Here is a 26,980-nt window from a genome sequence, read left to right as displayed (position 1 = left end):
AAGCCACAAGTCTGCTCATGCTTCATTTCAAATCTGAGGATGATATCTCTAAAAATTTTATTAAGCATTTTCTATGACATGTAATGTGAGTTTTTAGAGAAGGCTATTAAGATGCTAAAAAAATATATTTTATTGCCCTGTAAACACCTACTTGCAGTCTATTGTCTAATGTCTGGTGAGATGACTGACCAATTTATGTTTCTTTTGTTCTCACTCAACGAACCTTTCACACTTCTGCCAGCATGAGACTCAATCTTCATTATTCTTTTATCATTATTCTTTTATTTGTATTCAGCCATTATTAGCCTTTATTCTGGCATTACATGGCTTGCCCATCAACACCACCTTGATCCTACTATACATTAATCCACCTATTAATTGAAGTCTTTCTAGAAAACAAAAATAAACATATTCTTGGGACCTTATTTTGAAGCTGGAGTCTTTCTAATCTTAGCTCGAATCTTTCTAATGATACTCAGTTTGTCCAGATCAAGTAAGAGTATGATGTTTAACGTGCAGGGAATGTTGAACAACAATAATCTGGTGCCGTCGGCGATCCTTGAACGCTAAGGGTTAACAACTTTTGAAAATTAAAGAAAACTAACAGGGTGTGCTTTCTGCCGTCTCAGTCTCTGTGAACTTCCTTCTGGAACACGTCACAAAAATAAAGTTTGAAATGTCCCAACAACCTCTGTATTCCCATTTAGACACTTTTTCAAGTAAAAGCTTTAAAAAAAATCACAAAGTGGTGTTACTGATGTATTTTATGTCATACATGAAAATAAAAAACATGAAAATATCTTGAGCTTGTGGTCACCACAGACCTTATTTCAGGCATTTAACCAAAAACACCGGAAGTGTTAAAATGCTTGTTTCCGGGTTTTGGCCTACAAAAATATGTAATTCGTACAGCACTCTGTGACATATGGTCCATGAACAGTCCATGAACTTTGCTGAGACTGTTAATCTTCAGCATTTGTAAGGTAATGACTGCTGGGAATGACAGTATGAGTTTGGAATTTTGCAGAACTTATAGTGCTCATTTTCAGATGCTTGGACCCTTTTAAAAAGAAGCTCCTGGACAAATCAGCTGAACTCAAAACAAATACTGTACATACACTGCCTTAACTGAAGTACCCAATAACCCTGATATTTTTCCGTGCTCACAAATTTGCCCTTCATTCATTTCATTCCTCTCCATTTACAACACATCTACTATGTTTCTGTCTGGGAATGTAATTTTTAATGATGGCCATTAATGCTCTTTGTAGCACAAAGGCACTTTAAATCTAGTATTAGAGTGTAATAATCAAATAGCGGCACAGCATCCTCAGAAAAGGAGGTCAGAGTCTGTTAAATGCTGAAAGGAATGATTTCCCTTGATGTTTCCTCTTGGAAAAGATTTTATTGATGCCCTTGAACTGGTAATGACCCATTCATTTCAAAGCACTGTGAATGTGTTCATATGTATTTGAAATCAGTGAATATTCCTTTCTGTGTGTGCTGGCGTGCTTTATGTCTGAATAGATTTCATTAGTGAAACACAAGCTATTCACGCTGAAGGTTGTTCAGCCCTCTGCAATGACAAAGGCAGTAGTGACAAAACCTAAAAAACAGTTCATGTGATAAAAAGAAGCTGGATGCAGATCTTGCAAAAATGAGTCATGATTTTTTTAAATCAATAATTATTAAAATAAACACCTAATTTGTTTTTACTTGAAAGGTGAGGAGTACCATTTTTTGTGTGTTAAAATGCTTTCTCTATCCCAGATTTGTGCATAGACAACTATAAAGTGTGAGCCATTTGTTCATTTAGACTCTCAAGCATAATAGTTAAGCATGCACACCATAACAGTCTATGTGGTGCAGACAAAGTATACTCTAAACTGCTAGCTCAACCAGTGATGTGAATATTTTGCGCATGACTACCTGTTGGTGGAGGTGGAAGTATGTAATGTCGCAAAGTCACAAAGTCCCTCCAGCGGGAGTTATTCTCTATATCAGTGTCACTGTTTCTGATCTCCCTGAAACGCATCCATTGTAGTCTTGAGTTTTCTTCTGGGATCAAACACGTCACAATATTCCTCATTTAAATGATTCCCGCTCAGAGTTTGTTGAAACTCGCAGTTATGGTAAGGGGCGTGACATTTACCAAACATGCTTGGTGCGGTTGTAAAAAAAAAAAAAAAAAAAAAAAAAAGACTAGAACATTCATGTAAATTCATTGGTCATAAAAAGTGTAAATGCTAAAGAAAATAAATAAAATGTAAACAAATAAAATAATAATACAAAGTGTGAAAAGAGCAACTCTTTTTATCTATTTTACAAATCTTTCTGGCAAATAAATGACACACCTCACCATTCAGATGACTTTAAATATTCATACTCAGTGTTTGTGGTGTTGTAGCCAAGATTGTTCCAGAGGAGATCACCCCACTGGTGCCTGCGGTTCCTGGAGAGAAGGTGGCAGACGACCACACCTGTTCTGTCCTCCAAATTGTGCTCAAGGTCATGGTTCTCCAGGTGAGATGGAGCTGCTCACATAAGTGGAATCTGCATGTTACTCATAACTGGATTGCTGTGATGTAATCTGTATCCTTGATATTTGTTTTCACCTCACAGGCATCCAGCTTGGACTGGAAAAACAAAGAGAACCAGGACACAGGCTTCAGATTTCTCTTTTCCCTGTTCAAGAAGTACTACCTGCCTCATCTCTTTCCTTCTTTCACAAAACACACCAACCTCTACAAGCCACAATTAGGTGGGTTTGAGACAAGAAACATTTCACTTTAAACTTGATTTTAGCAGCTCACATTTTTATTGATTGTTCATCAAGAAGCAGCCAAGAGATTAAAGTATTAATGAATATTATTACAGTGTCAAATATTATTCCATATTATGATTTTCAGACACAATCTCTCAGTACAGTCTTAAAGGGGCTATATGTAGAATTCAGTTTCCCTTGTTGTTAGCGACACCGGTGGCCATTAAAGGGTTAGTTCACCCAAAAATGAAAATAATGTCATTTATTACTCACCCTCATGTCGTTCTACACCCATAAGGCCTTCGTTCATCTTCAGAACACAAATTAAGATAATTTTGATGAAATTCGCTCAGTGAGGCCTCTATTGCCAGCAATATCACCGAACCCCGAAGATCCCAATATCAAGGATATTTTTAAATATATCTCCGATTAAGTTCGTCTGAAAGAAGAAAGTCATATACACCTAGGATGGCTTGAGGGTGAGTAAATCATGGTATAATTTTTGGGTGAACTATCCCTTTAAGGAAACATTTCTATAAAAGCGTATACTAGACTTCCAGATATATGCTCTGGTCAAGCTCAGCCTCTGAAAGTTGTAACACTGACAAGAAAATGAACAGGAACTGTAACAGAATGCAAAAAGTAGGAAAGGCAAAGTGAGGGGTGTTTTATCAGCATAGGATGTTTTAGAATGATGAATTATACAAATACAATTCAAATAAAAAAATGAATAGGCCTTTTTTTGTGGCGTCTATAGCCGGAAAAATTGTAAATATAAAGTCCAAGGCTGCTGTCATTTTGGCCAGCAAAAAACAAAACAAAACAAAAAAAAACAACAATACATAATGCACTATTAGTGATGAGTTATTGTGTGGTTGTGTTGGCTGTCAGGTGACACTGTGTAATGAACTGGTCTATTTCCATGGTTTGTTCCTGTGTTTGTCATATATTGTTCAGTGTTTCCCACAGGATTTTGTGAGACTATGGTGGACATGGTCTCCTGTAATAAAATGTTTTACAGTTTAAATTTAAATGCATTAGTCTGATGCACTTTGAGAGCAAAATTAAGAGCTCAAACCTTTTCAGTGTCCAAATTGAATGGAATAAAAAAAAAACCTAGATTTTAAAGTGGACTCAAACCTCTTTTTAGTTGTGATGGTGTTTAAGTCCACTATAATATAATATAATGTAATATAATATAATATAATATAATATAATATAATATAATAATACTCTGTACTCGTGAGCTTTTATTTTAATGGGAAACTGCAGGGAGATCTTTAAGTTTCTTTTCAACAGAACAGACTTCTCATTACTAAAAGTGAAATGCTGTAATCATCTGTCCACAACATTGTTGGAAATTATACAGATTTGAAAATAAAGCATAACTGGCATTCCGAAGTGCATGTTAAACTTACACGCAGAGATAGAGTTTGCGGCATTCACTGTGAACCCAGCCGCTCTGAGATTATATGCTTATTTGATTAAACTTTAGCCTTTTGTGCCTCGATGTAAGCGCATTAAGCCATTTCCTGATTTTTATTTTCATTCGATTGATAGATGCTGTGTCAAAGAAATGGTGCAAGACTTAGCATGGGAAGTGTAAAAATATGTTTGGTTCATTGTGAAACAGGAAACACTGTTGTTGTTCCTTGTTTTTAGTTTGAATTTTCCCTCTCTGTCTCTCAGATCTTCCCATTCACAGACCAAAGCCCCTCTACATCCAAGTGATGCGCAACAGCGAGAGTACATACTGCACTAGGGATCAGTATCTGGCTCCCCGCGTGGCCTTCATCACGTGGCTTGTTAACTTCTTCCTGGAGAAGAAGTATGTGAACTCGGCCACGAGCAGCTCTAAGAATGGAGGAGAGGTCCTTCCTAAGATCATCCAGGTGGGAGGAAGCTTGATAACAAAGAACCATATGGATTCCCCACATTTACACTGCCTCACTGTCTACTTGATAACATGGACATATATCTTCTGAGGCAGCAATCTTACTAAAATGAAATTTCATTTTTCTCAATTTAAACTTGTTTGGCACCTTCATATTGGCCTAAAAAGTGAAGAGAACAAAGATGCGGATCTGTAGTAATTTTTATTCATCCACATTCTTCACAACTTCCCCTTCTTTTCTCCTCTTACCGCTAGTAAAGCATTAAAGACTTACATCGCTTCTCTTGTTGCCCATCGACTGAAAATTACAGCCCAAAGCAGCACAATGTGGCATCGTATATTATATTTCAAGTTGTGTTGTGGAAAAAATAGCAACAGAGTAGTGTCAGTAGCTCACCGAGTGCAACCATTTGACGTCATCGACATAGAACGCACTGTGCACCTAAACAAAATGGCTCCCCCCTTTGTCCAAATATGTCATGGATTTTTTAAATAACATAAATCTTTATTAGTTTTCTACTACATATTTCAGTAAGAGACATCATTTACGTTATATTAAGCCATACAAGTCTTAATACCAGGGGTTCCCTTTAAAAATAGAAATGGTTAATCTAAGCAAGATCTCTCTTACCTGTGTGTTGGTGTTCAGACTGTGACTGCGGGCGGCATCAGTCAGGAGAAGAGCGCAGACTCTGAGCCCAACGGGCCTGTGGAACAGGAGAAGAGTCACTCAAACAGCAGCACACTGTCCGATCGCAGAGGCAGCAACTCCAGCCTGTGTAGCATCGAGGAGGAGCATCGAGGCGTCTACGACATGGTGCAGTCCATCCTGCTCTCCACACGAGACAACGTCAACTTCGTCAACGAGGTCTTCCATCAGGTCAGAGACAGTGCGCTCAGATCTACAGCTGCTGCTTAGACACCTCGTGTCACCTTGTGTTTGCACATTTTTAGACCAATTCCTCTTGGATACAATGACCCCCGAAAAGTATTTAGACACTTGTCTAGGGCTGGATATCACCCACTGCCTCAGTGCAAATATTTATCATGACATATGCAACATATTATATGTTGCGACATATCACAAGGCGTCATATTATCATATTCATCATATTATCTATATATTTTTTACTGTTTAAATGTTATTAAAAGTGCAAATTTAATAAAATGATAGTAAAAACAGGCTAGTAACTTTAAAATATATCTCACCAACCACAGGTGTAGTTCATCACATTAGCTATGAACATCAACGGTGTTTTATCAATTAAAGTCTGTTTTGTTTTATGAAGTTGTCTTGAAGCACACTTTACACTTTATTTGTGTTTTTGTTACAGTTTAAGTATACATGTAAGTACATATACGAACTATAGGGGTTAGACAGTGGCGTAGACAGAATTTTATTTTTAGGCGGGTCTGGGCAAAAGTGAGCGAGCACTTTCACGTAGGGTCCTTCACTTTCCTACATACTCTTATAGCCAAAAGCAAACAAACAGGTTCAGGTCATTTGAATCATTTTTCCTGTTTATTGAAAATAAAATAAACACACACAGTACAGTAAAACTACTATGTCTTCGTCACACAAACGCGTTTGTAACTCCATAGGGAAAAAGCATGTCTAATGTCAACATAACCAAAATGTTTTCACGATAGGCTCAAGCACTAAATACTGTTGTTGATTACAGTACTCGAACTATAAAGTTTGAACAAAGTGTAGAAAGAATCTCTCATGTCTGTTCAATTACAATTACAAAAAAAAAGATGTGAACTTTTATCAATTTGTGAATTAAAGTCACAATATGTAAGATTTTAGGATTAAAATATCCAAAAACCTCTAGAACAGTGTTATGTATTTTGTTGACTTGTGTATTTACATTATCCCAAATGTTTCCAAGAATGTTTAAATCCGGAGAAATAAGCAATTTTAACTGTGTCCGTGCGTCGCCTATCAATGACATCATTCCCGCGTTACCCTCGATATCCGGTTTTATTTTGTAGAAATCATGGAATCACCAAAGACACTTTAATATATTGTGTGTTTTATTAGACAGGTGAGAAACTGTTTGGATGGATACATTCATCGACAAATAATCTAATCGTTATATAACTTAACACAGTAAGTCTTATTGTTTACATCTCGTTTTCTTGATTTACCGCGATTACCATGTTTTACCATGACTTATATCGATCTAGTTTACTGCAGTGTGAAACAAGTGTCTCATAGCAGCTGCCGAGCAAACGCACAAAGTAGCGTTGTAACAACTTTTGGTCCACTCCAATGGCTTCCAGCCATACCCTGCTTCATACTTGAGTAATGTTAACACCTTTGTGTTGAATAAACGACCTCTAGCGGCAAAAAATTACATATTGTGCCTTTAAGTCATACAACATTGACAAACAACAGCACCTAGAATAGCTACTACCTGTCCACATACAAAATAACACATAAAAAGACAAAACGGCTTACCTGTTACAGACTGAGCCGGAGACTCCAATTAAAAAGTGTTGCCATTACCTGCGGGCTGATGGATGGATTCTCTCCCACATCAATGTGAATTTTTAAAAGTATTTTTTATGGAATTTTGCTTAAATATCACTGCTGTTTTCTAACCTTTTCTAACACACAACTGCAAATTATAACTGAATGGGTGAACACACAAGAACTGACAGGTACCAAATGCCCGAGACAGACTGGATAACACCTAATTGCCTAACACAGATGTCAATCAAACTCTTCAAGCATTATATAAAAACTGTTATTTTAGGAGCTGTTATTTTAGGATTTAAGATGTTATAATAATGTTTGTAATTATATCAACATCAATGAAACAACAATACTTATAAATACAGTCAATACAATATTTGTACAATAACTGGGGGATCTGTTCATCATAGTGGGCAGGGTTAGGGTTTGGCTTAGGGCTAGTTGCATGTATTTATGCATAATTTACTGTTATTACTACAGTACATGTAACATGTAACACTGTAAAATAAAGTGTTACCTATTTTTGTTTTAGATTAATAACTTTCATACATTTTTTTTCGCACTGTATAAAATATACATCAATTGTTTATTTGTATAGCAAAATGTTATGTAGCTTGTTCAGATGCTGTTCTGTCTTTTGCTGCCACCCTGTGGCCAGAATCCATTCAACATGTTTAAATAATTATTTCAGCAGATTTATTTGTTTATTACAGTTTTCATGTAAATCACAATAAAGAACCACTATTCTAATAGAGTCACAAATGTTTTTAAGAATTTTAACCAGAAAGCACATATGTGTTACAGACCAGAGGGTTTCAATGCAGAAAATTTGGAACAGAAAAATTAATTTTACTCTTAATTTAAAATGTTTACTGAAAATGAAAGAATGAATGAATGAATACATTATTAAACAGCTATTTTTGACTATACTGTTTCATTCTCCTTTCTAGTTTGGTCATGTAGATTAATTATTGAAAGCCATAGTTTTTAAACATAAGTAATGTGTATATATAATAATAAAAAAGAGGTCTGTTTGTAGTTTTGTGAAAAAAAAAAAAAATGTGTATAAATTTGAATAACTTCACAAATTACTTTTGATTTTCTGTTTTCTACTCATGTCTTTAGCACACTTATTGCACTGTTCTCTGTAAAGAGGTTTTGGAACAGTATTTGTTGTGAAAGGCTCTAGAAAAAGCTATAGAAACAATTTTGAATTGAATTAACAAAGTGTCTCTTGAGGTTTTGCTCTAATAATGGATAGACAAAAAGAAAGGAAAATAGTCTGTCAACTTAACAGAAAGTAAAAGTATCTACTATTATAGTAATAATAATAATATTAATAAAAAAAAAAAGTATTATTTCGTTTTGGAAACGTATAAATATTGTTTAATATTTTACAACATGTCATAGAGTCCTTGGTACCCAAAAGTTTGAAAGCCCCACAGGCTGTATCAATTGTGTGGGTGTGCATCATTTGTTTTTGTGTCACTGCATAGGCTTTCCTGCTCCCGTCCTGTGAAGCCTCAGCCACTCGCAAGGTGATCAAAGTGTACAGGAAGTGGATTCTGCAGGAGAAACCCACATTCATGGCTGAGCCTGAGACGACAAGCCAGGAGGAAGATGGAGAGGAAGAGCCCCTGGTCTCAGAGACGGACAGTGTGCATGTGCAGGCACGGTTACACACACACACACACAAAATATGATTCATGCTGATTGATTAAATTGTTCCCACTTACCTGTCCTGTATTAAACCTTCAGGTCTTGGAGACTCATGGGCATAAAAGATCATCCAGTTGGGGACGCACATACTCCTTCAGCAGCGCCATCAGCAGAGGCTGTCTGACAGAAGAACAAAACCTGGATGTGAAGGCTGGTATCCAGTCCACTCTGCAGGTGCTCACACACACTCTCAACTCTCACACTATCATGTCTGATTGAATATGTATAATATTCTGCTTCAGTCAGATGTTAAAGGTAGGGATGCATCAGATTATCGGCACAACATCGGAATCGGCCGATATGAAAATATTACACCGATATGATAACGTGTTGAAATGCCCCAACAATAAATCACATGTGCAAGGAGTGCTAGTGATAAGATCATGTCAGCAGTGTGGTCATTCTTGAAGTGAACTTTTGCATGTATTATGATTAGATTCACAGTTTTCGATAGCTGCCTTGAATTTGTGAATGTAAGCACAGAAAGATGCGTACGTTGTGCGATACCCGTCAACAGTCACTCTCTACTCTGTGTTGCCAGATTGGGTGGCCGATTTCCAGCTCCAACTCTTACCAAAACCCGCCATTTTGGACCATTTTTAACTCCGTAAAACAAAATAATGATGACAAAATAATACAAAAATAGACAGAAATAGAATAGAAATTTCCCGGGAAAACGGATCAAATCAGGGCAAATACATTAAAGAGAATGACCTAAAATGACTAAAATATATAGACAATGCCGAAACGGCAATCAAGAAATTAACCGACACCCTCGGAAAAACACATGCATCATTTTCAATGTCAATAGTCAGAATAAACCAATAAACCAATGCAAACAGTGCCAAAAATAAGTGATCGGAATAAGCAACATAATTAGCAGGTATTTCACACTCGTTCATGCACACACACTATGACAGTCAAAACGGTCATTCATTGATACATAGACGTACGATAATCTGACAACAAAAAATTAAGAACAATAATGTGCTCACCTTCATATTGCACTTTAACTTCAGACAGAACTACAACGCATCTTTCGTGAAGTACATTGTAGAACATAATACATAACTTTGCATAGTCAAAACTAATCAGCAGCTTTCAAAGATATGTCTGGACAGTTTAAAAGATGTCCTAGTGCAGGACAGGATCTTATAGACCTTATAGTCTTATAGTCCCAGTTCAATTTTGATTTCAGAGTTAAAATGATATTAACTAGAGCCATCATGTTATTTCCCTCCTCAGGTGTAATTTACGTTTTGAGAGTCACTCTCCCACTCTTTACTGTTTAACTTATATTTAGGCCACGCTGGCATTGTGATCACTTAAATATACAGCTATATGATCAAAATCTGATCCCTTATTGCGCTTAAAATGAATCATGAATCATCACGTCTGTCTGCTGATCGTGATTGGCTAAAAGTTTGGTGGGCGACGTCAACATCAGCACCAGCCGACTCTGCAGTGTGTGTGTGTAGTACATGCACACTTGGGTTTTGCTTGTTAACCAATTAGCCTATGCAATTTAGATGTTTGAAAACCGCCAAACTGATCCCAAACCAGCCCAAATTTTGTCTACCCGCCAAGGCCAATTTTTACCCACACAATCAGATTCAAACCCGCTAAATTGGGACGGAACCCGCCCAATCTGGCAACAGTGTATCCAGGTCCTAGTGCCCACCCGGTAGAATGTTATATTTATTTAGTGGGGGCGCTGTTGTTCTACTAATAAAACGAAAAGTAGACTACACAAATAACTTGAAATTTCTTCTGTTTCTGAATAAATAAAGCAGAAGTTGATGTCATAAATCACAAGCATAACACTTGTAAATTAAATAATTTTATATACAGTTTATTAATTTGTAATAAAAATTTATCAAATGGATGATGAAAATAACTTGAATCCAAGGAGCTCTAAAATAATTGTAGAATTTTTATTTGAAGCTAAAGACATTATCAACTGCATGTGTTGATGACTTCAATGGGGGATTGGAGTCTGATTTTGAAAATCAGATGATTTTTTTGTGTTATTTTGTATATGTACAGGTTGTAGCAATTCTAGGTGCTGTGTTTTTGTCTATGTTGTATGATTTAAATCACAACTGAAAGAAGTTCACTTCTTTGTTTTGTATTTGTCTTTATTAACATTTATTTATCTTCATTTTTCATCTTATTTAAACAACCTTTTTGGTAAGGAGACCTCAGAATTCTGAAACCAGAAAATAGTTTTTGATCAATACTTCATAAATAATTCATTTATAATTCTCGCACAGGAGAGACTTGGTGTTGTTTCCAAACAAATAAACGTATATTGGTATCAGCATCGGCTATCAGCCAAAAGGAGTTGAAAAATATTGGCATATCAAAAACCCAATATCGTGCATCCCTACTTAAAGGTGTTGCAAATGCTGTTTCATGTTGTCCTCAGATACAGAATGTACACTACGTCAAAAGTTTGGAATAATTAAAACATTTTTGAAAGAAGTCTCTTATGCTCACAAAGGCTGCATTTATTTGATCAAAAATCAGGAGTATTGTGAAATATTATTACAATATAAAATAACTGTTTTCTACTTGAAAATATTTTCGAATGTAATTTATTCCTGTGATCAAATTTTCAGCATCATTACTCCAGTCTTCAGTGTCACATGATCCCTCAGAAATCATTCTAATATGCTGATTTGCTGCTCAAGAAACATTTCTGATTATTATCAATGTTGAAAACAGTTGTGCTGCTTAATATTTTTTAAACACTACCATTTAAAAGTTTGGGATAAGATAAAAAAAAATATGTGAAAAGTTAATGTTTTTCATTGAACTTTCTATTCATCAATGAATCCTGAAAAAATTACATCACTGTTTCCACAAAAATATTAAGCTGCAAAAACAACATTGATAATAATAAGAACCAAGATTAATAATTGAGCACAAATAATAATTGATTATAACTGATCACCAAATCAACATATCAGAATGATTTCTGAAGGATCATGTGACACCGAAGACTGGAGTAATGATGATGAAAATTCAGCTCAGGAATAAATTACATTTTAATAAATATTTTAAATACAAAAAAGAAAATGTAATTGTAATTATACTTCACAATATTACTGCCTTGGTGAGCAGAGGAGACTTTTTTCAAATACATAAAAAAACGACAACAACTTTTGACCGGTGGTGTTGTTTGATAGAGTGAATTGTTTGCTGTGTTCTCAGGTGTTCCTGACAAACTCTGCCAACGTGTTCCTGTTAGAGCCGTGTCAGGATGTGCCCAAACTGCTGGAGAACCAGTTGGAAGTGTGCCGAGCTGTGCTCAGCGTCTACCGTCACATTATTATGGAGCAAAACATGAACCGCCAGACCTGGTCAGTCACACTTGACATTTCAACACTAGCCACGTTTACATGTACACTTTTTTGTCATTCTGATTAAAAATCATTCCGATTGAAAGATTCGGAGGACTGTTTACATGAAACGTTATCTAATCCGATATGGTGTTTACATGTGCCGGCACTTTCAATCAGAATGACTTTATGACATGCGTACATTAGCTCTTGTCCTGTTTGCCGCCTTTTATTCCTGTCAACATGGAGTTCCATTATTTCTTTTGTGCGCTATTTTTATGTAAAGTGTTGCTCTTAGTCAAGCAACAGCGTGAATTTGTAGCATATTACTGCTGGAAGGTATGAGGAAAAGACGGGCGCAGGAAGCTGACCTTTTTGGTGTATATGCATCACAATACTACCCCTTCCTCCGAAAAGCAGAAGCGTGTGGATGAAGGTCCGTAGTAATGATACACAGAGTTCCTTCAGTGTATTTAATAAATGTGTTGTTTCAGTTTTTCGCCGCCGCCGCCATTGTGCGTTTGGACAACCCCTGGCCTCTTGACGTGATGACGTAGACGCAAAGTAATCGGTTTAATACGTTTACATGGCAGAATTTTTATTTTGTTCGGTTTATAGAAAGGTTTATCCACCCCTCTCAAACCGATTACAATTTCATTCAGTTAGGGCATTTTTATTCCGATTGAGGTGTTTATATGGAGCATTTTCATTCGGATTGGACTTTTAAACCGATTACAATGCTCCATATAAACGCACCTACTGAATCTGTATAGAGCGCAGTTCAGAAACTTTCAGCATATTGCGTGCAACACCGATTGACTGAGGCTGTGGGATGTTTTAGGGAGCAGTTGCTGCAGGTGTTGCTGAGGATCACAGAGGCAGTGATGAAGAGACCACAGGAGAACCAAAGAAAGGACACGTTCGCTCACAGCCTGGCCAGCATCCTCTTCAAAGTGAGTCTAAGTTTAAAGTGGAGCTCAACCCACTTTATATTCTTACAATGTCAGAAGTATATGTAAATGAACAATGTTTATGCATTGATACTTCAAGATACTACACAGAGGATTACAAATGTAAGGAGATAATAACACATATAACTGAAATCAATAATGATAAACCTATAAACTGTTGTTTGAATTTCCCTTGGGAATCAAAGAACACTGTCTCTGTGTCTCTATGTGGAGGGCTCTAATTGAGGTTATTACCTCCTTTGAGGGTCTTTAATTCTAAAATTCCTTAAAGTGCTAATTATGTCTTCCTATAGGGTTTGCCAAATTTGTACATTGAACTGTAAAACTGTACATCTTGGAAAAGAGATTGTTTTACTCTTTAAAATACTTGTAAGATTGTTATTGTGGCGAATGATGATATAGTTGATATGGCTTGATATGGTGGTTCGGCTGTGACTGTGTATCTGATGTTTGATTTGTGTGCTGCTGTCATTTACAGACGATCTTTGTGGCGTGGGTGCGGGCCAACCTGACCGTGTTTATATCTCGTGAGCTGTGGGACGAGCTGCTGGCTGTGCTGTCGTCTCTCAGCCACTGGGAGGAGCTGGTGTTCGAGTGGGCCAGCATCATGGACTCTCTCACTGCGGTTCTGGCCCGTTACGTCTACGGTCTGGACCTCCACAACCTACCACTGGACAAACTCTCAGAGCAGAAGGAAAAGAAGCAGCGTGGCAGAGGTGTGTGTGTGTGTGTGTGTGTGTAAACTACATGGAGTGCATGTGGGCTGGATGATGAAGCTAAAATATAACTGGAGTTTTGACTTGGGGTAGTCATGTACTCCAACACCTGAGTAATCAATTACTCTAAAATTAAAGTTAGTTAATAATGATAACAATATCCGAAATCTTTTTCCTTGTGGGGACATTTTTTGGTCCACAAGAGGAAAACAGCTTATATTATGGAGTCCCTAAAGGGACCTTTGCAAAAATAAAAAAAATATACAGACTTTCGTGTGAAACTTTTCACGTGCGCACAGGATTTTTTTGCATGCTCACGTTACATTTGACTATTTAGGAATACTGTCTATTACATATTTCCTTTGTTAGTGACTGCCATTTTACTGTGAAGAAAACGAGAGTATGGATGCTCATGAATTAATAAAAAAAAAATTCGCTCCGTGTGCACAAGAAACTTAGGGGGCTCCTTAGCTTATAAATCAAACTAAGTGATGTTTTTTGAAGATGTAAAATTGCAGAAAGTTTACTGTGATGGGTACGTTACAGTTTGTACAGTATAAAAATCATTATGTCTATGGAAAGTCCCATAAAACATGAAAACCCAATGTGTGTTTGTGTGTTTCAGGAGTGATGCAGGACTCCCAGAAGTCTACAGATACAGCGCGGTCTTTCTCCTTGAGCTGGAGGAACTCTGGAGAGCAGGGCGGCACTCAGGAACCCATGAGGTTTCGTAGTGCCACCACCACTGGAGCTCCTGCGGTGGAGAAAGCTCGCAACAACGTCAGGCAGAAAGCATCAGGTTAGAAATAGCTTCCAGGATTCATGAACACAGACTGTCTCAGATGTCTGCATGCTAGTTTGCTTACAGTGTGATTTTTTTTTTCCATTTAAATGTTTCTGTATTCCATTTTAATAGTTAAATCAAATTTTAGTAATCAAAAAGCATATCTAATTAATCAGCAATTTATTGAATGTTTAACAAAAGTTACATTTTAGGGCCATATGAAATCCATTTTTTGATATGTTTTATGTCGCAAATTCTGTGTTTTCTGTTTTAATCTGTCTGGATTCTGTTTTAATGGTTTAATTAGGTTTTGTATAATAATAGGGCCCGAAGAAATTTTGTGTTGGCTTTAATTTTTCTCGATTTATGATTTAATACAAATTTATTATCAAAAACTGTGGTAATCAAATGAAGGCACAAAACATTGACGATTTAATTAACTTTTTAAAATGTAATGAAATTATTATTATTATTATTGCCACACAAAGTGCAGCACAACAGAGGTTTACTGTTAAAATTAAAACTTGGATGAAAGTTTGTGATATTCCTTAAATAAGTTCCTTAAAAAACTTATACTAAAAATTTTATTATTCATTTATAGGGGTGTGACGAGAAAGTTAGCTTACGAGACGAGACATGAGATTGAGTTCACGACAACGAGACGAGACGAGATTTTTACACAGTATTTTTAAGAAATTTTCAATGAAAAAATACATGACTAGAAAAATAGTCTGCAGGTGCATCTGAAATGTTTTAACTAATCATCTTTCAATGAATGTCATTTCAGTTCTACTTTGTGAGCAATTTTTCTTCAAGCATGATACATAGCTAAGAGATTATTACAACTACACAGCCCAGACTAAGATAGCTTTCATATTGGGAGATATTTGCATGCATCAGGGATCGTATTTGAATGCGCGCTTGTGTTTTACTATTGCGATTGCGTGTACTCTGTGAATAGGGAGCGGCGGTACAGAGCGCACATTCTACAAGATAAGACATTTGTGAGACGCTTAGACTCTGTTGTGCAATGAATCTTAGGCCATGGTCTTGTCAGTCATCTCGACGCTTCTATCGTCACATGATTCGTAAACTCTGATTCCTGCTGCACTACGTACAACTCCGCAGCTCGTGTTGGATGAGATGGATGGGATTGAAGCGACCATTATCCAACTGAATTAAATGGTTTTGTTACGAGTTTACAGATGTTAAGTGGAATGAACGCAACATTTAGGTGAGATGCAGCTGTTGCAGTGTGAGGAAGAGCAGACCAGACAACAAGGGTTGCAAAAATAACCCGATCTTTATTGACACGGGTGGGAAATTGGACGATACAAGAGAAACAAACTCAAAAGTAAGAAAAAAAACGAGGGTGTCGCCAAACAAAAGAAATAATCAAAACAAAACCCCATTAACTAGCGCCCACGCCCCTAAACTAACTACCAAAAATAAAATGTAGAAACAAAACCGAAAACTTCGGCGTATACGACGCCCTAACTAAACTTACTACATAAATAACCAAAAGTACAATAGAGGCGAACACCCACACACTAACTAACATAAATCACTAACTACCAAATCGAGCCGTCACTCACTACAGTTGTCAAGAAGGTTGAGACTAACACCGAGTAGGGTTGTACATAACAAAGGGATCATTATTTGCCAATCAAGACCGAATCAAGTGGTTAACAGATAACGACTTCACACCAGCATACGAATGCGCACATACAATGAATACGTGAAACTTATATCACGCTCTAACTCCATCAGATTAACTATTACACGAGTGCATCAAACAACTCACAGAATACTGTCTCAGTAAACCACAGACTAAGTGAACAGCTCAAAGACACGTAGATTGGCTGAGTGCTTCTGGCTCGACAAAGGTGAGTGAGGTCCGAAGCCCAAACGCTCACTGCAGATGGAACGCCGCCAAAAGCCCTTTAAACGATCAGCAACCCGCAGATTGGCAGAACACTGGTCATGACGTCAGAGCGTCATGACATCACCACGATGATTGCTGGTCTTCCGGTCCAATAAGATGAACCTAAACAACTCTATGGATAGATAACAAAAGAGAGGGAGGAAACAAACAAAAAAACAAAATACAAAACATACGTGGAACATAACAGTTTTTATTCCTATAAAAAGCAAAACGACAGTGGAGGCATAATGTTAACGTAGCGGTGCCATATTCTATCTGCTCACACTCTGTCATGGCAATATCGTGAGACAAGAAATCTTGTCACATTTTAATCTTGCAAGATCTCGTTACACCCCTGTTAATTTAGTAATATATTTAATTCCGTCACAATTTCTTCAAGTTTGATTGTGTAGATGACAAACCTATGCCACTCATTTACACAAAAACACACCGGATATGCAGACTTCATATTTAAACAGTAGAGTTTTTGCAGTTTAATGTTCATAGACTAGTCAATATCACACTTTGGTTAAGTGTACATTTGCGTGACTGGATTCTGTGATTATGTATTGTGGAAATCATAGGGCCCTAAAGATGACATTGGGCAAGGAGCTTCACCTGGACAGAGTCTGTGGACAGAGGAATTTTCTTGCTGTTACCATGTATAGAACAAGTGCAACTGAAGCCATGCGATCCAAGACTAGTTGAGACGCGCACACTCACACACGTCAACTACTCATTTCAACCCCTGATTAGAGTGCAACTCTCTCTCAAACATGAATTTTTTGTTTCTTTGTCTCCTTACATGGACATGTGCAGAAACATTTTCCATTGACTATCTCCTGGTTTGGAGATGATTGTATCTCTTTATGGTGGAGAGCTTGTTGAGTTTGGAGCAGATGCGTTTGAGACTGAAGGATGCCTCTCACACATGCCGCCCCCAGAAACATACTTGATTGTGTGTGTGTGTATGCACATGAAACGGCGTGGCTTTAAATTCCCTCCTTTTCTTTTGCCTAATTGGATTTCTCCTACATTGTTCTTCAAACGGCCCAGCGTCCTCCACTGCTCGTTAGGAGAGCCGCCTCATCAAACTGCCTGCCTGTTTTTGATAGTTTCATTAAGAGCGTAATTAATGCTCATTAATATGCATAAATAGGTAACTCAGCGAAAGCGATGTAATCTAGAAAGAAAAGGCAGTTATTAAAGCGTGCCGTAGAGGGAATAATAGAGCCCTCCGCTTTCACGGCTCTTCTCCAGACGTGACATGGAGTGGCCAAAAAACACAATGCTAATATTTTGTCTTATCTGAGCTGGCAGAGCAAACTTGAAATAGTGTGCTTCATATTTCCTGCTTGGGGATTGAGTATCAAAGGACAGCATGAGCTGAACGAGAGCACGGTTAAAAATCCTCAAAGTGTGTCCTCTTTTTGACTTCAGCTTAAAAATACCAATCGGTTGTTGAAAACGCTCTTTACAGAACAGAACTCTTACAGCATTAATTCAGATGCTTTCATGGAGTCATGGAACAGAATCTATATTTCAGTCTGTGTTTTTATTGCCATTCACTGTTACTGTTTCTCATACTGTGGCTTCATTAGAAGAACCCCTTGGCCCTGCGTAGTAGAGGTCTTCACGGGTCAAAAATTTTTATCCTGAACCCAAAGATACCTGTAAATGTGCTACACGGAACCGACCTGGACCCGTCCATTATTTGAAAGTTGGACCCAGACCCGTGCAGAACCGAGAAATGTCATAAATGTACTACCTGGAACTGACGCAGACCCGTCTATTGTTTGAAAGCTGGACCCAAACCTGGCCGGGAAGACACAGACCCGGCTGGACCCGATCGGCACATAGGCCTATTCCACAGCAAATTGCTATTAACAAGTCAATAAACAAGTTGCGAAAATAAAACTTTTTATTAGTAGCCTTCTCCCTTGTACCTGACTGTGATTCATACAATCCTCCGTGCCAAAAAAGTTCCATCCATGTAATTCCTCTCTTGCAAATTGAAAGAGCATGCTTAATCCACTCATTATTGGGTTGTTCAGCTGTTTTCTTTAATGACTGTTGAATTCTTTGCATCAGACTGACGTTCTTATCCACCTTTTCCAATGAATTCTTATCCACCTTTTCCAACAAATGACAGAACAAAGGCATTGATTTCCAATGAAGAGTAGTATGCAAATATGCAAATGTAGGATTTTCAGATCTGATTTGAGCTTTGGTTGCATTGAAATATTTGAACTTTTCCGGCCGAATGCGACTGCCCTAAAACATTTTGTTCATCATGATCATTTTCACACATAAGCACAACTTTAATGAATTTTGAAACCTAAATTTGATCACTAGAACTAAAAAACTAAACATAAGATCTAAACAAGCTACACCATGAAAACATGACATCCACATCGCCACCATTAAGCATCAACAACTCTTTCAGTCTTCATTTAAAAACATTTTTTATATTATTTTGAATATATACAAATGTAATTTACGTCTATTAGTTTGTCAGGAGATTTAAAGCACCGTTTTTGAAGAGTGCACATGTGCGTACGTGCTCTAGTACGTAAGAACAAGCCTATGATTGAATCTGGAAATTAAACAAAATAAAAAAGAGAATTAGTCCTCAGATGCCATGTTCATAATTTGCACCCCGGTTCAACTGATGACGTTTAATGTCCCTGACAACCTCTGTAGACCCATTTAGACACTTGTTAGCAACAACCTTTTTCAAGACAAGTGAAATATTTTTAAAAATCACTGATATATTTACTAATGTAATTACTGATGTATTTAATTTTGTAGATTAAAACTTGAAAATATCTTACGATTGATTTCAATCCCCCCAATACACAAAAAAACAACAAAAAAAACATGACTTTAAGATGATGGAATTAGAAGTGCTAAAATGTGAGCTCGTTACCAGGTTTATCCTACAAAAATACGCCAACCCTTCATCAAACTATAGACCTTATTTAGCCCCACCCCTTTTCAGCACTGCGCTCATTGTTTTCTGTCTTCCGGTTTGTATTTCCACAGCATAAAGATATGATCTATGAATGAACCACTCTTTTTTTTAAATCTTCTTACATTTGTTATGACATCCACTTCAAACATTGGTCATGATAATTTTCTTCAACTCTACAATAAGTAAATCCACTTCATCAGCTAATTACTCCTCGACAGCGATGCCATAGAAATATACAGAGCTAACGCAAAACAGAAGTTCAGAGACAAAATTGGCACATAAATGACACACTTCAACTTTAATAAATTGTCTGGCTATTACCACAGCTGTAGAATGCAATTGATTTGTTTCCCTGTCTCTCTCTTTGTCTTTCTCTCTTTCTCTCTCTCTCTCTCTGTCTGTCTCTTTCTCTTCCCTGCGCTCTCTTTCCCTGCTTCTGTGGGCAGCTAAGCGAAGTCAGTCTATCAGCAACTGTGTGCATCTTTGTGAGGCTTTGCCGGCCACTAAGAGTGTGCCCATGCTGCTCCACACTGTCAGCTCTTTCTTACCTGGTATCTCTCACAACTCTCACTGCTCTCACAGACTCTCAGGTAACTTTCTGTTTCCTCTATCACAGAGCTTTCTTTTCCCATTTTCTATCTTGCTGTCATCTGCTTTCGTTTAAGATTTAGCATCGTCAGGAAAAAGGCAGATAATCCATTGTATGTATGTTTTTATAAGGACACTGTTTCTTTTCATTCCAGACTACCAAATGAAGTGCTGAGAGCACTGATGGAAACACGTGCTCAATTCATTCATGCTTTATTCATAGATTCAATTAAAGAGTGTTAGTTCACCCAAAAATGAAAATTCATTTATTACTCACCCTCATGTCGCTCCAAACCCGTAAGACTTCGGAACACAAATTAAGATATTTTTTATGAAATCCAAGAGCTATCTGGCCTCCAATAGACTGCAACAAAATTACCACTTTCATTGACTTTATTCAACAATTTCTTCTCTTCTATGCCAGTCTCTTACGCAGTTGACGTTGTACACACAGTGCAGCGCATCCGGGTTCTACATCAGAATGCCAGCTGAGTATTGGCCAACGCTGTTCACGTGAGCAACACGATGCGTGTGTGATGCTGAAGCAGGAGCCGGCAAATAATGGGTTGGCATTCTGACTTAGAACCTGGAAGCTCTGCACTGTGCATACAGCGTCAACTGCATAGGAGACTGACATGGAAGAGAAGAAATTGTTGAATGAAGTCGTTATTTTTGTTTGTTTTTTGCACACGAAAAGTATTCTTGTCGCTTCATAAAATTAAAGTTGAACCACCTTTCTGGCCTTGAAAGTGGTAACTGTGTTGCAGTCTATTGGAGGCCAGATAGCTCATGGAATTCATCAAAAATATCTTACTTTGTGTTCCGAAGAAAGTCTTACGGGTTTGGAATGATATGAGGGTGAGTAATTAATGACAGAATTTAATTTTTTGTGTGAACTAACCCTTTAAGCATGTGGAGCATCTAGAAACTTTAGCATGTTTTCAGAAGCATGCAAACTGTGTAGACTACCAATGAGTTTGAAATCCTCACAAAGCACATGAAAAACTGCTAATAATTAGATACAACTCTTTTACTTTATTTCCATTAAAAAAAAAAAAAAAAAGGTTTTCCATTAGTGCCCTCAGTACTGCCTGTAGCAAACTTCAATTATTACACTTTGTCCCTGTTTGTATGGATGTAAATAGAATGGACAATATATAGATTTTATTTTTCTCTTGTCAGCTCTAATAAGCATGGTGATTATATCAGGTGCAGTATTGCTGACAGTGTGTCTGTTTGTCTGCTAGACGTGGAGGAGTGTCAGCTGTCAGAATGTGAGATGGGGGATGGAGACAGTCCTCTGCCCCGCAGCAGTAGCACCTCTGACATCACACAGCAGATCAACGACACCTTCCCAGGTACCAACACAATCACACACACTACACATATTAATATACTGACAGCTGAAGGGATTTACAGAAAGTAAAACACCTTTGCATTGACTTGTACCTGGACTTTAAACTTTATTATATCTCTAAGGCAGTAATATACTACTATTATAATACATATACTGTATTACTATTGTAATACAACTACACTATAAAGTAAATGTAATAAGTATTATAATTATTTTTTATAGTAAAATACATTACTTTTGTCTTAATTTCTTCACTTGCAAAAGTTAAACCCTCTTTTATCTTTTTATACAACTGCAGTTTCTGTGAAAACAGGTTTACAAATCACATGAAACATGGAACATACAGCACAAAAGACTATTTACTTATTTCATTAAATCTCAGTGATTTGATGATCTATAGATGAGGCTATATTGTGTTATTAACACCTTTTATGTTATTATGAGAAGTGTAAAAAAAAAACATCAGTGATACTGCCTTCATTCTTAGCTCTTAGTAAAAAATGCCTTTAAACAAATAATGTGAAAATATAAACAAGGCTTTGGATTATTCGCACAGTCATCATATTGGCCAATGCAACATAAACTAAGAATTAGTCTCTTTTAGAAATTGAAGGTAGTGTGATTTCTAATATGTGGGTCACCTGAATGAAATGCAGGTCAGAAGAGAGATGAGTCTGCGGATACAGGCAGAACGTCTGTGTCAGAGAGCAGCTCTACAGGGAAAAGAGAGAGCGACGCTCCCGCGGTCAGTAACATCTCTTTGGCATTGATTAATTAAATTATTCTTCACATGCAAGTTTCATTGAGGTTTTGTGGATATTGTCAGATTCTGATCCGGCGGAGCAGCAGTCCAGCAGATCTGGATTATCCAGCAGATGGAGCTCAAACATTCCTGAAAATTAAACTGCGTGAGAAAAGTGAGTGCTGTCCCACAATCACTTGTGGCATCCTTCTATTGCTCTTCTTTAAAGAGGATTTATATCTTTCTTGCTTTCTTTTTTTGCTTGCTTGCTTGTACCTGTATACCTCAATACCTGAAAACTAGGGATGCTCATAATTAACCAGTTAACTGTTAACCGAAAGTAAGAATTTTGACCGATTAATACTAAATGGTTTAAAAAAGTATTTTTAAAGTCATTTTTTAAGATATTTTGAAAATGTTTGCTGCATGGTTTAAAAAATATGCTACACATAAAATTAAGCTTTTGAGAGAAAAAAAATGCGTAAAAGATGGCGAATAAGTCACGCTTTATTATTACTGGTAAAATACTGGTAAATAAAGCTAAATGTTTACAAACATTATAAACGTTATAAACATAGCTATAGGCTATTTTAGTTTCCCTCAATCCACAACAAATCCTTTCAATTTAACTGTGTTCAGAACAGAACAAGATTGAAAAATAAAAGTATCCATATAAAAGTAGAAGCTATATAAATGTCAACCCAAAACAAATTAATTTAAAGCGAAACTGAAACAGAAACGGATACAAATTTTTTGTATACCTTAATAAAATATACCCTAATAAAATATTACTCCAGTAAAAGTTTTAAGTACTCCTTTCCAATTTTACTTGTACAAAAGTAACTTAAGTACAATTTTTTTAAGTATTAAGTACATTACTTAAGATGAGTTTCATTTACAATAATCAATCCTAAAACCCTTACTTTTTGTGCCATTAGTCACATGCGTTCTTGGCTCATTTTGAGTCAGACTTGTAAATTCAGTTAACTAGAGACTCGCTCAGAACGGATCATTGAATACGTGAGTTGTTGAGGAACATTGATCCTCATTGATCTCTATTTTAAACCAAAAAATTATGATTCTTAATTTATCCATAATTGTGTAGCTCTAATACTATTGAAAAATATTAGTGTAAAGCATTAGTATACAGTATAGTGAAAATATCAATAGGAACGACTTCTATTATAAATAATTATCAGTATTAACACATTAATAAATGAATGCATTAACTAATATGAATGTCGCTCTCTCTTGTCAGGTGAGAGTGTGAGCAGTGAGACGTCTAATGGTTATCTGAATGATGCTGAAGTGGGTCTGCTGACGTGGCATGCGGTTGAGGAGGAGCCGGACTCTCCCTCTACTCATGACATGAGCATGAGTGTTACCGTGGATACAGTGAGCCAGAGGAGCCTCCTGCTCAGCCACACTGAAGCACTGGCAGGTACCAAAACCCTCTGAACCCTGATCCCGCCACACTACTCATGGTGTCCCATCTGTGTTCCTACAGTACCACTGTAATGTCAGTGCAAGTTCTGTCACATGACTTACTGTCTGTCAGCGTCTGTGCTTGAAAGTTGTGTTGTTCTTAATGTGTTTGTTATTGTTACCCATTATTTTGATGTCAGTATCTATTATGTGAGGAGGTGAAAGCAGCAAGGCATATGATATAAAGAATAGTCCGGGCTAAATACAGCAACATCTGTGGGATTCTGTCATTGACGGTAATTGTACTGACAATAGTTTCAACACTCATGACTCAGCACATACACTGGAAGTCTGTGAGCACCAGAATAAACATTACAAATATACAATGCCGTTCAAAAGGTCAGTACGATTTTTTTCAAGAGAAATTATTACTTTTATTCAGCAAGAACATTAAATTGGTCAAAAGTGACATTAAAGACTGTTACATTGATACGAAAGATTTACGTTTCAAATAAATGCTGTTCTTTTGAACTCTCTATTCATCAACGAATCCTGAAAAAAAGTGCATTACATTTTGCTTCCACACCAACAAACGATCACGCGTGCGGTTTCAAAGTGTGTACAACACGTTTTTGTTGTTCTTGTTGCATTTACACAGCTTTAACCAGCAGATGTCCTCAGCATCCTATGTTTGGAGTGAATTTAGCTTATGAAGTCAATATAGTGGAATAAAAACAACGCCTAGTCTTTTTCACTGCAACTTCAGAGGAAGCAAGATGATGTTGTTGAAACTAGCACTGGATACCTGAGGTGATTTTATTTTACACAGTTTGCTAGCCTGGCATAATGATCTCATAGTTAATACTTCTCAACACTTATTACAAGGGTATGACCGATTGATTTCCATATATCCATTTTCTTTAAAGTGTCCTTGAATAGGGGGTTTGACTTGTCAAACAGTGGTGGCCTTTTCTGGACCTCGATTAACTTCTCTGCAATGTTGTCTGCCATTTTAAATGCACGAGCCCTTAAATTAGAACGGATTCTGATTGGCTGTCAGTGTTTTATCGTTGAACAGGGAAAAAATCATTCTGAAAGTGATCCCAACGATATCGTTTTTCTAAATCGTTATCATTATAACTCTGGTGTGGACAGTGCTATTCTTTTATATTTAGAACAATTTTTAGAACTTTATCTTTATTGTTATTTTTATAGTTATCTTTCTTGGTGTGAACGGGCCTTAAGTCTTATAGATTCTATAACTCTTCATAGACTTCCATTGTAAGTGTGTTATTGTAAATTAATTTAGTTTATTTTTAAAAACTGAGGTACCATTTGAAATGGTTTCTGTGGTAGTGGACAGCATACCACAGACTCTGTGAATAGAGAGATGTATTTAACCCAGAACATTCTTTTAAATCAGTGGTTCTTAACCTGGGGCCTGGGGCTCCACTAGAGCGCCTCAGCAAACTCCCAAGGGACCTAAAGATGACTTAACTCTCTACTGTTAAGACCTCTGCGGTCAAAATAAACAATAAGCAATTGCTTTTTTTCATATTTTTCTTTTTTCCCATTCATTTCCTATAGTGTCATTTTTGACCACAAAGATCACAAGTGTGACTAGTTTAAGACCATTTTCTAATTATATCCACAATTTGTGTGTGTGTGTGTGTGTGTGTGTGTGTGTGTGTGTATGTGTGTGTGTGTGTGTGTGAGTGTGTGTGCTACAAAAGTTTTGTACCATTCTGATGAAGTGAAATATTTAAAAAATTCAAAATGGAAAATGTTTCGGTCTAAAAATTACCGAAGATCACCAGAGGGTTAAAATTATGTAAAATAAGACAAAAAATAAAATACGCTAAAACAACAAAAAATCAAGATTTGTCTTATTTTAATTAGCCCCTCAACACCATTTTTGGTCTTGGAAAACCTATAGGATATATGAGGAACCGTAATAAATTAAATTCTAGACCCTGAAAGGACATGTAAATTATAGTAAAATCCTAAAACTAAATGGATATTTTTATAATGGATATACATTTTTCTAGTTTACTGGGTCGAAATTGTGAGTAAAAATATTTTTAAAAAATCATTATCCATAATTCTTATCCAGTAAATCTTGAACGACTGTAAAAGTCATGTAAGTGATGCAATTTTTTTTAAAGTGGCAGCCTTGAAAACATCCAGATTTTAAAACTAAATCCTGAAGATGAATTTACATTGAAGTGCCTTTGAATAGTGTACTGCACAATGGGAATGCCTTTGATTTATGAAGGTGGAGAACCACTGCTTTAAATCATCCTGACGTCTGCTACTGATTATTAGATGATGCTGATGATCAGTTGTTGTGCCTCAGTGTCTTCGTGTGTTTGGTTTCCCTGTTTGTGTGAAATGTGATTCCACCACCACCCTGCCATCCATCGTTGTGTTGTGTGTGTATGTGTAGGGTCTGATTGTGCAGCCCCTCCTCACTGTCCCCCAGTGTCTCCGGCTCTCCTCGTGCCTCATGGCTGCTGTGAGGGCCCTCAGCTCCTGGAGGATGCCATGAATATGCCTCACCATCTGGGTATTGCACTCATCCTCTCAACCTCCCTCAGACCAAACTCATCTTCTGTACTTCACTCTAGCTCCATCCCTCAAAGGCAACATTTTTCCAAACCCTCTCATAGGTGACTTTCTTCTAAGACAACATCTTCGCCGAAATAAATCTTATAAATAGCAGATTTGAAATGCTATTTGTGGAAAGGAACATGGCATTAGCACAACCATGATACTGTGGTAAACACAAAAATCACATGCAGTTATTGGGTGAAATGCTCCATCTGTAATTAGAATGAAATATTTTCAGAATCTTTTCAGTATTGCATGAGGTACACTGAAAACATTGGTCTAGCATTTACATTGAAACCATTTTCACTCATTGATTGCTTATAAATTTCACACAAAAATTAAAGTAACACACTGAAATAAATGTGAAATTTTAAAGCAGAGACTGAAATAGTTTTGTTTGTTTTTCTTGAAAACATAATCCAATATTTTTGGTTTTATTACAAATTGAAAAAATCTTGTTTTACTAAAATTTGGTTTCAATAATTATTGAACCAACTATATATTTCTTTCCTTTATCATTTAAGTAATTTAAGGGGATTTTACAAATAAATTTTACTAAATATTTATCTCTAACTTATTCACTATTTATCATTTGTAATTCAATCATTTAACCACTAGATGACTGTATAGCCCTATATATAAATATAAACATGGCTGGGAACATTGGATTCCCATATAATTAGTTA

The 26,980-nt window shown here is 36.7% G+C and overlaps 1 protein-coding gene across 6 annotated transcripts in view; it reads left to right on the top strand.

The window, feature by feature from the left end:
- Positions 1-26,980, top strand: part of ralgapa2 (Ral GTPase activating protein catalytic subunit alpha 2) — a 174,705-nt gene that overhangs the window by 60,692 nt on the left and 87,033 nt on the right. For 4 of the 6 annotated variants that reach the window (XM_051869184.1, XM_051869180.1, XM_051869179.1 and 1 more), the window contains exons 7-22: positions 2,408-2,523; positions 2,623-2,761; positions 4,454-4,656; positions 5,308-5,538; positions 8,637-8,810; positions 8,899-9,033; positions 12,076-12,224; positions 13,045-13,156; positions 13,653-13,890; positions 14,516-14,689; positions 20,019-20,162; positions 21,408-21,518; positions 22,174-22,262; positions 22,344-22,434; positions 23,518-23,700; positions 26,131-26,250. In XM_051869184.1, coding sequence (XP_051725144.1) covers positions 2,408-2,523; positions 2,623-2,761; positions 4,454-4,656; positions 5,308-5,538; positions 8,637-8,810; positions 8,899-9,033; positions 12,076-12,224; positions 13,045-13,156; positions 13,653-13,890; positions 14,516-14,689; positions 20,019-20,162; positions 21,408-21,518; positions 22,174-22,262; positions 22,344-22,434; positions 23,518-23,700; positions 26,131-26,250 — 2,409 coding nt within the window. The remainder of the gene's footprint in view (positions 1-2,407; positions 2,524-2,622; positions 2,762-4,453; positions 4,657-5,307; positions 5,539-8,636; positions 8,811-8,898; positions 9,034-12,075; positions 12,225-13,044; positions 13,157-13,652; positions 13,891-14,515; positions 14,690-20,018; positions 20,163-21,407; positions 21,519-22,173; positions 22,263-22,343; positions 22,435-23,517; positions 23,701-26,130; positions 26,251-26,980) is intronic. The other 2 variants (XM_051869182.1, XM_051869181.1) reach the window with 2 other exon arrangements.

Source organism: Ctenopharyngodon idella, chromosome 17 (genome assembly GCF_019924925.1).
Source record: "Ctenopharyngodon idella isolate HZGC_01 chromosome 17, HZGC01, whole genome shotgun sequence".
NCBI lineage: Eukaryota > Metazoa > Chordata > Actinopteri > Cypriniformes > Xenocyprididae > Ctenopharyngodon > Ctenopharyngodon idella.
This window is presented reverse-complemented; position numbering and strand designations above follow the sequence as displayed.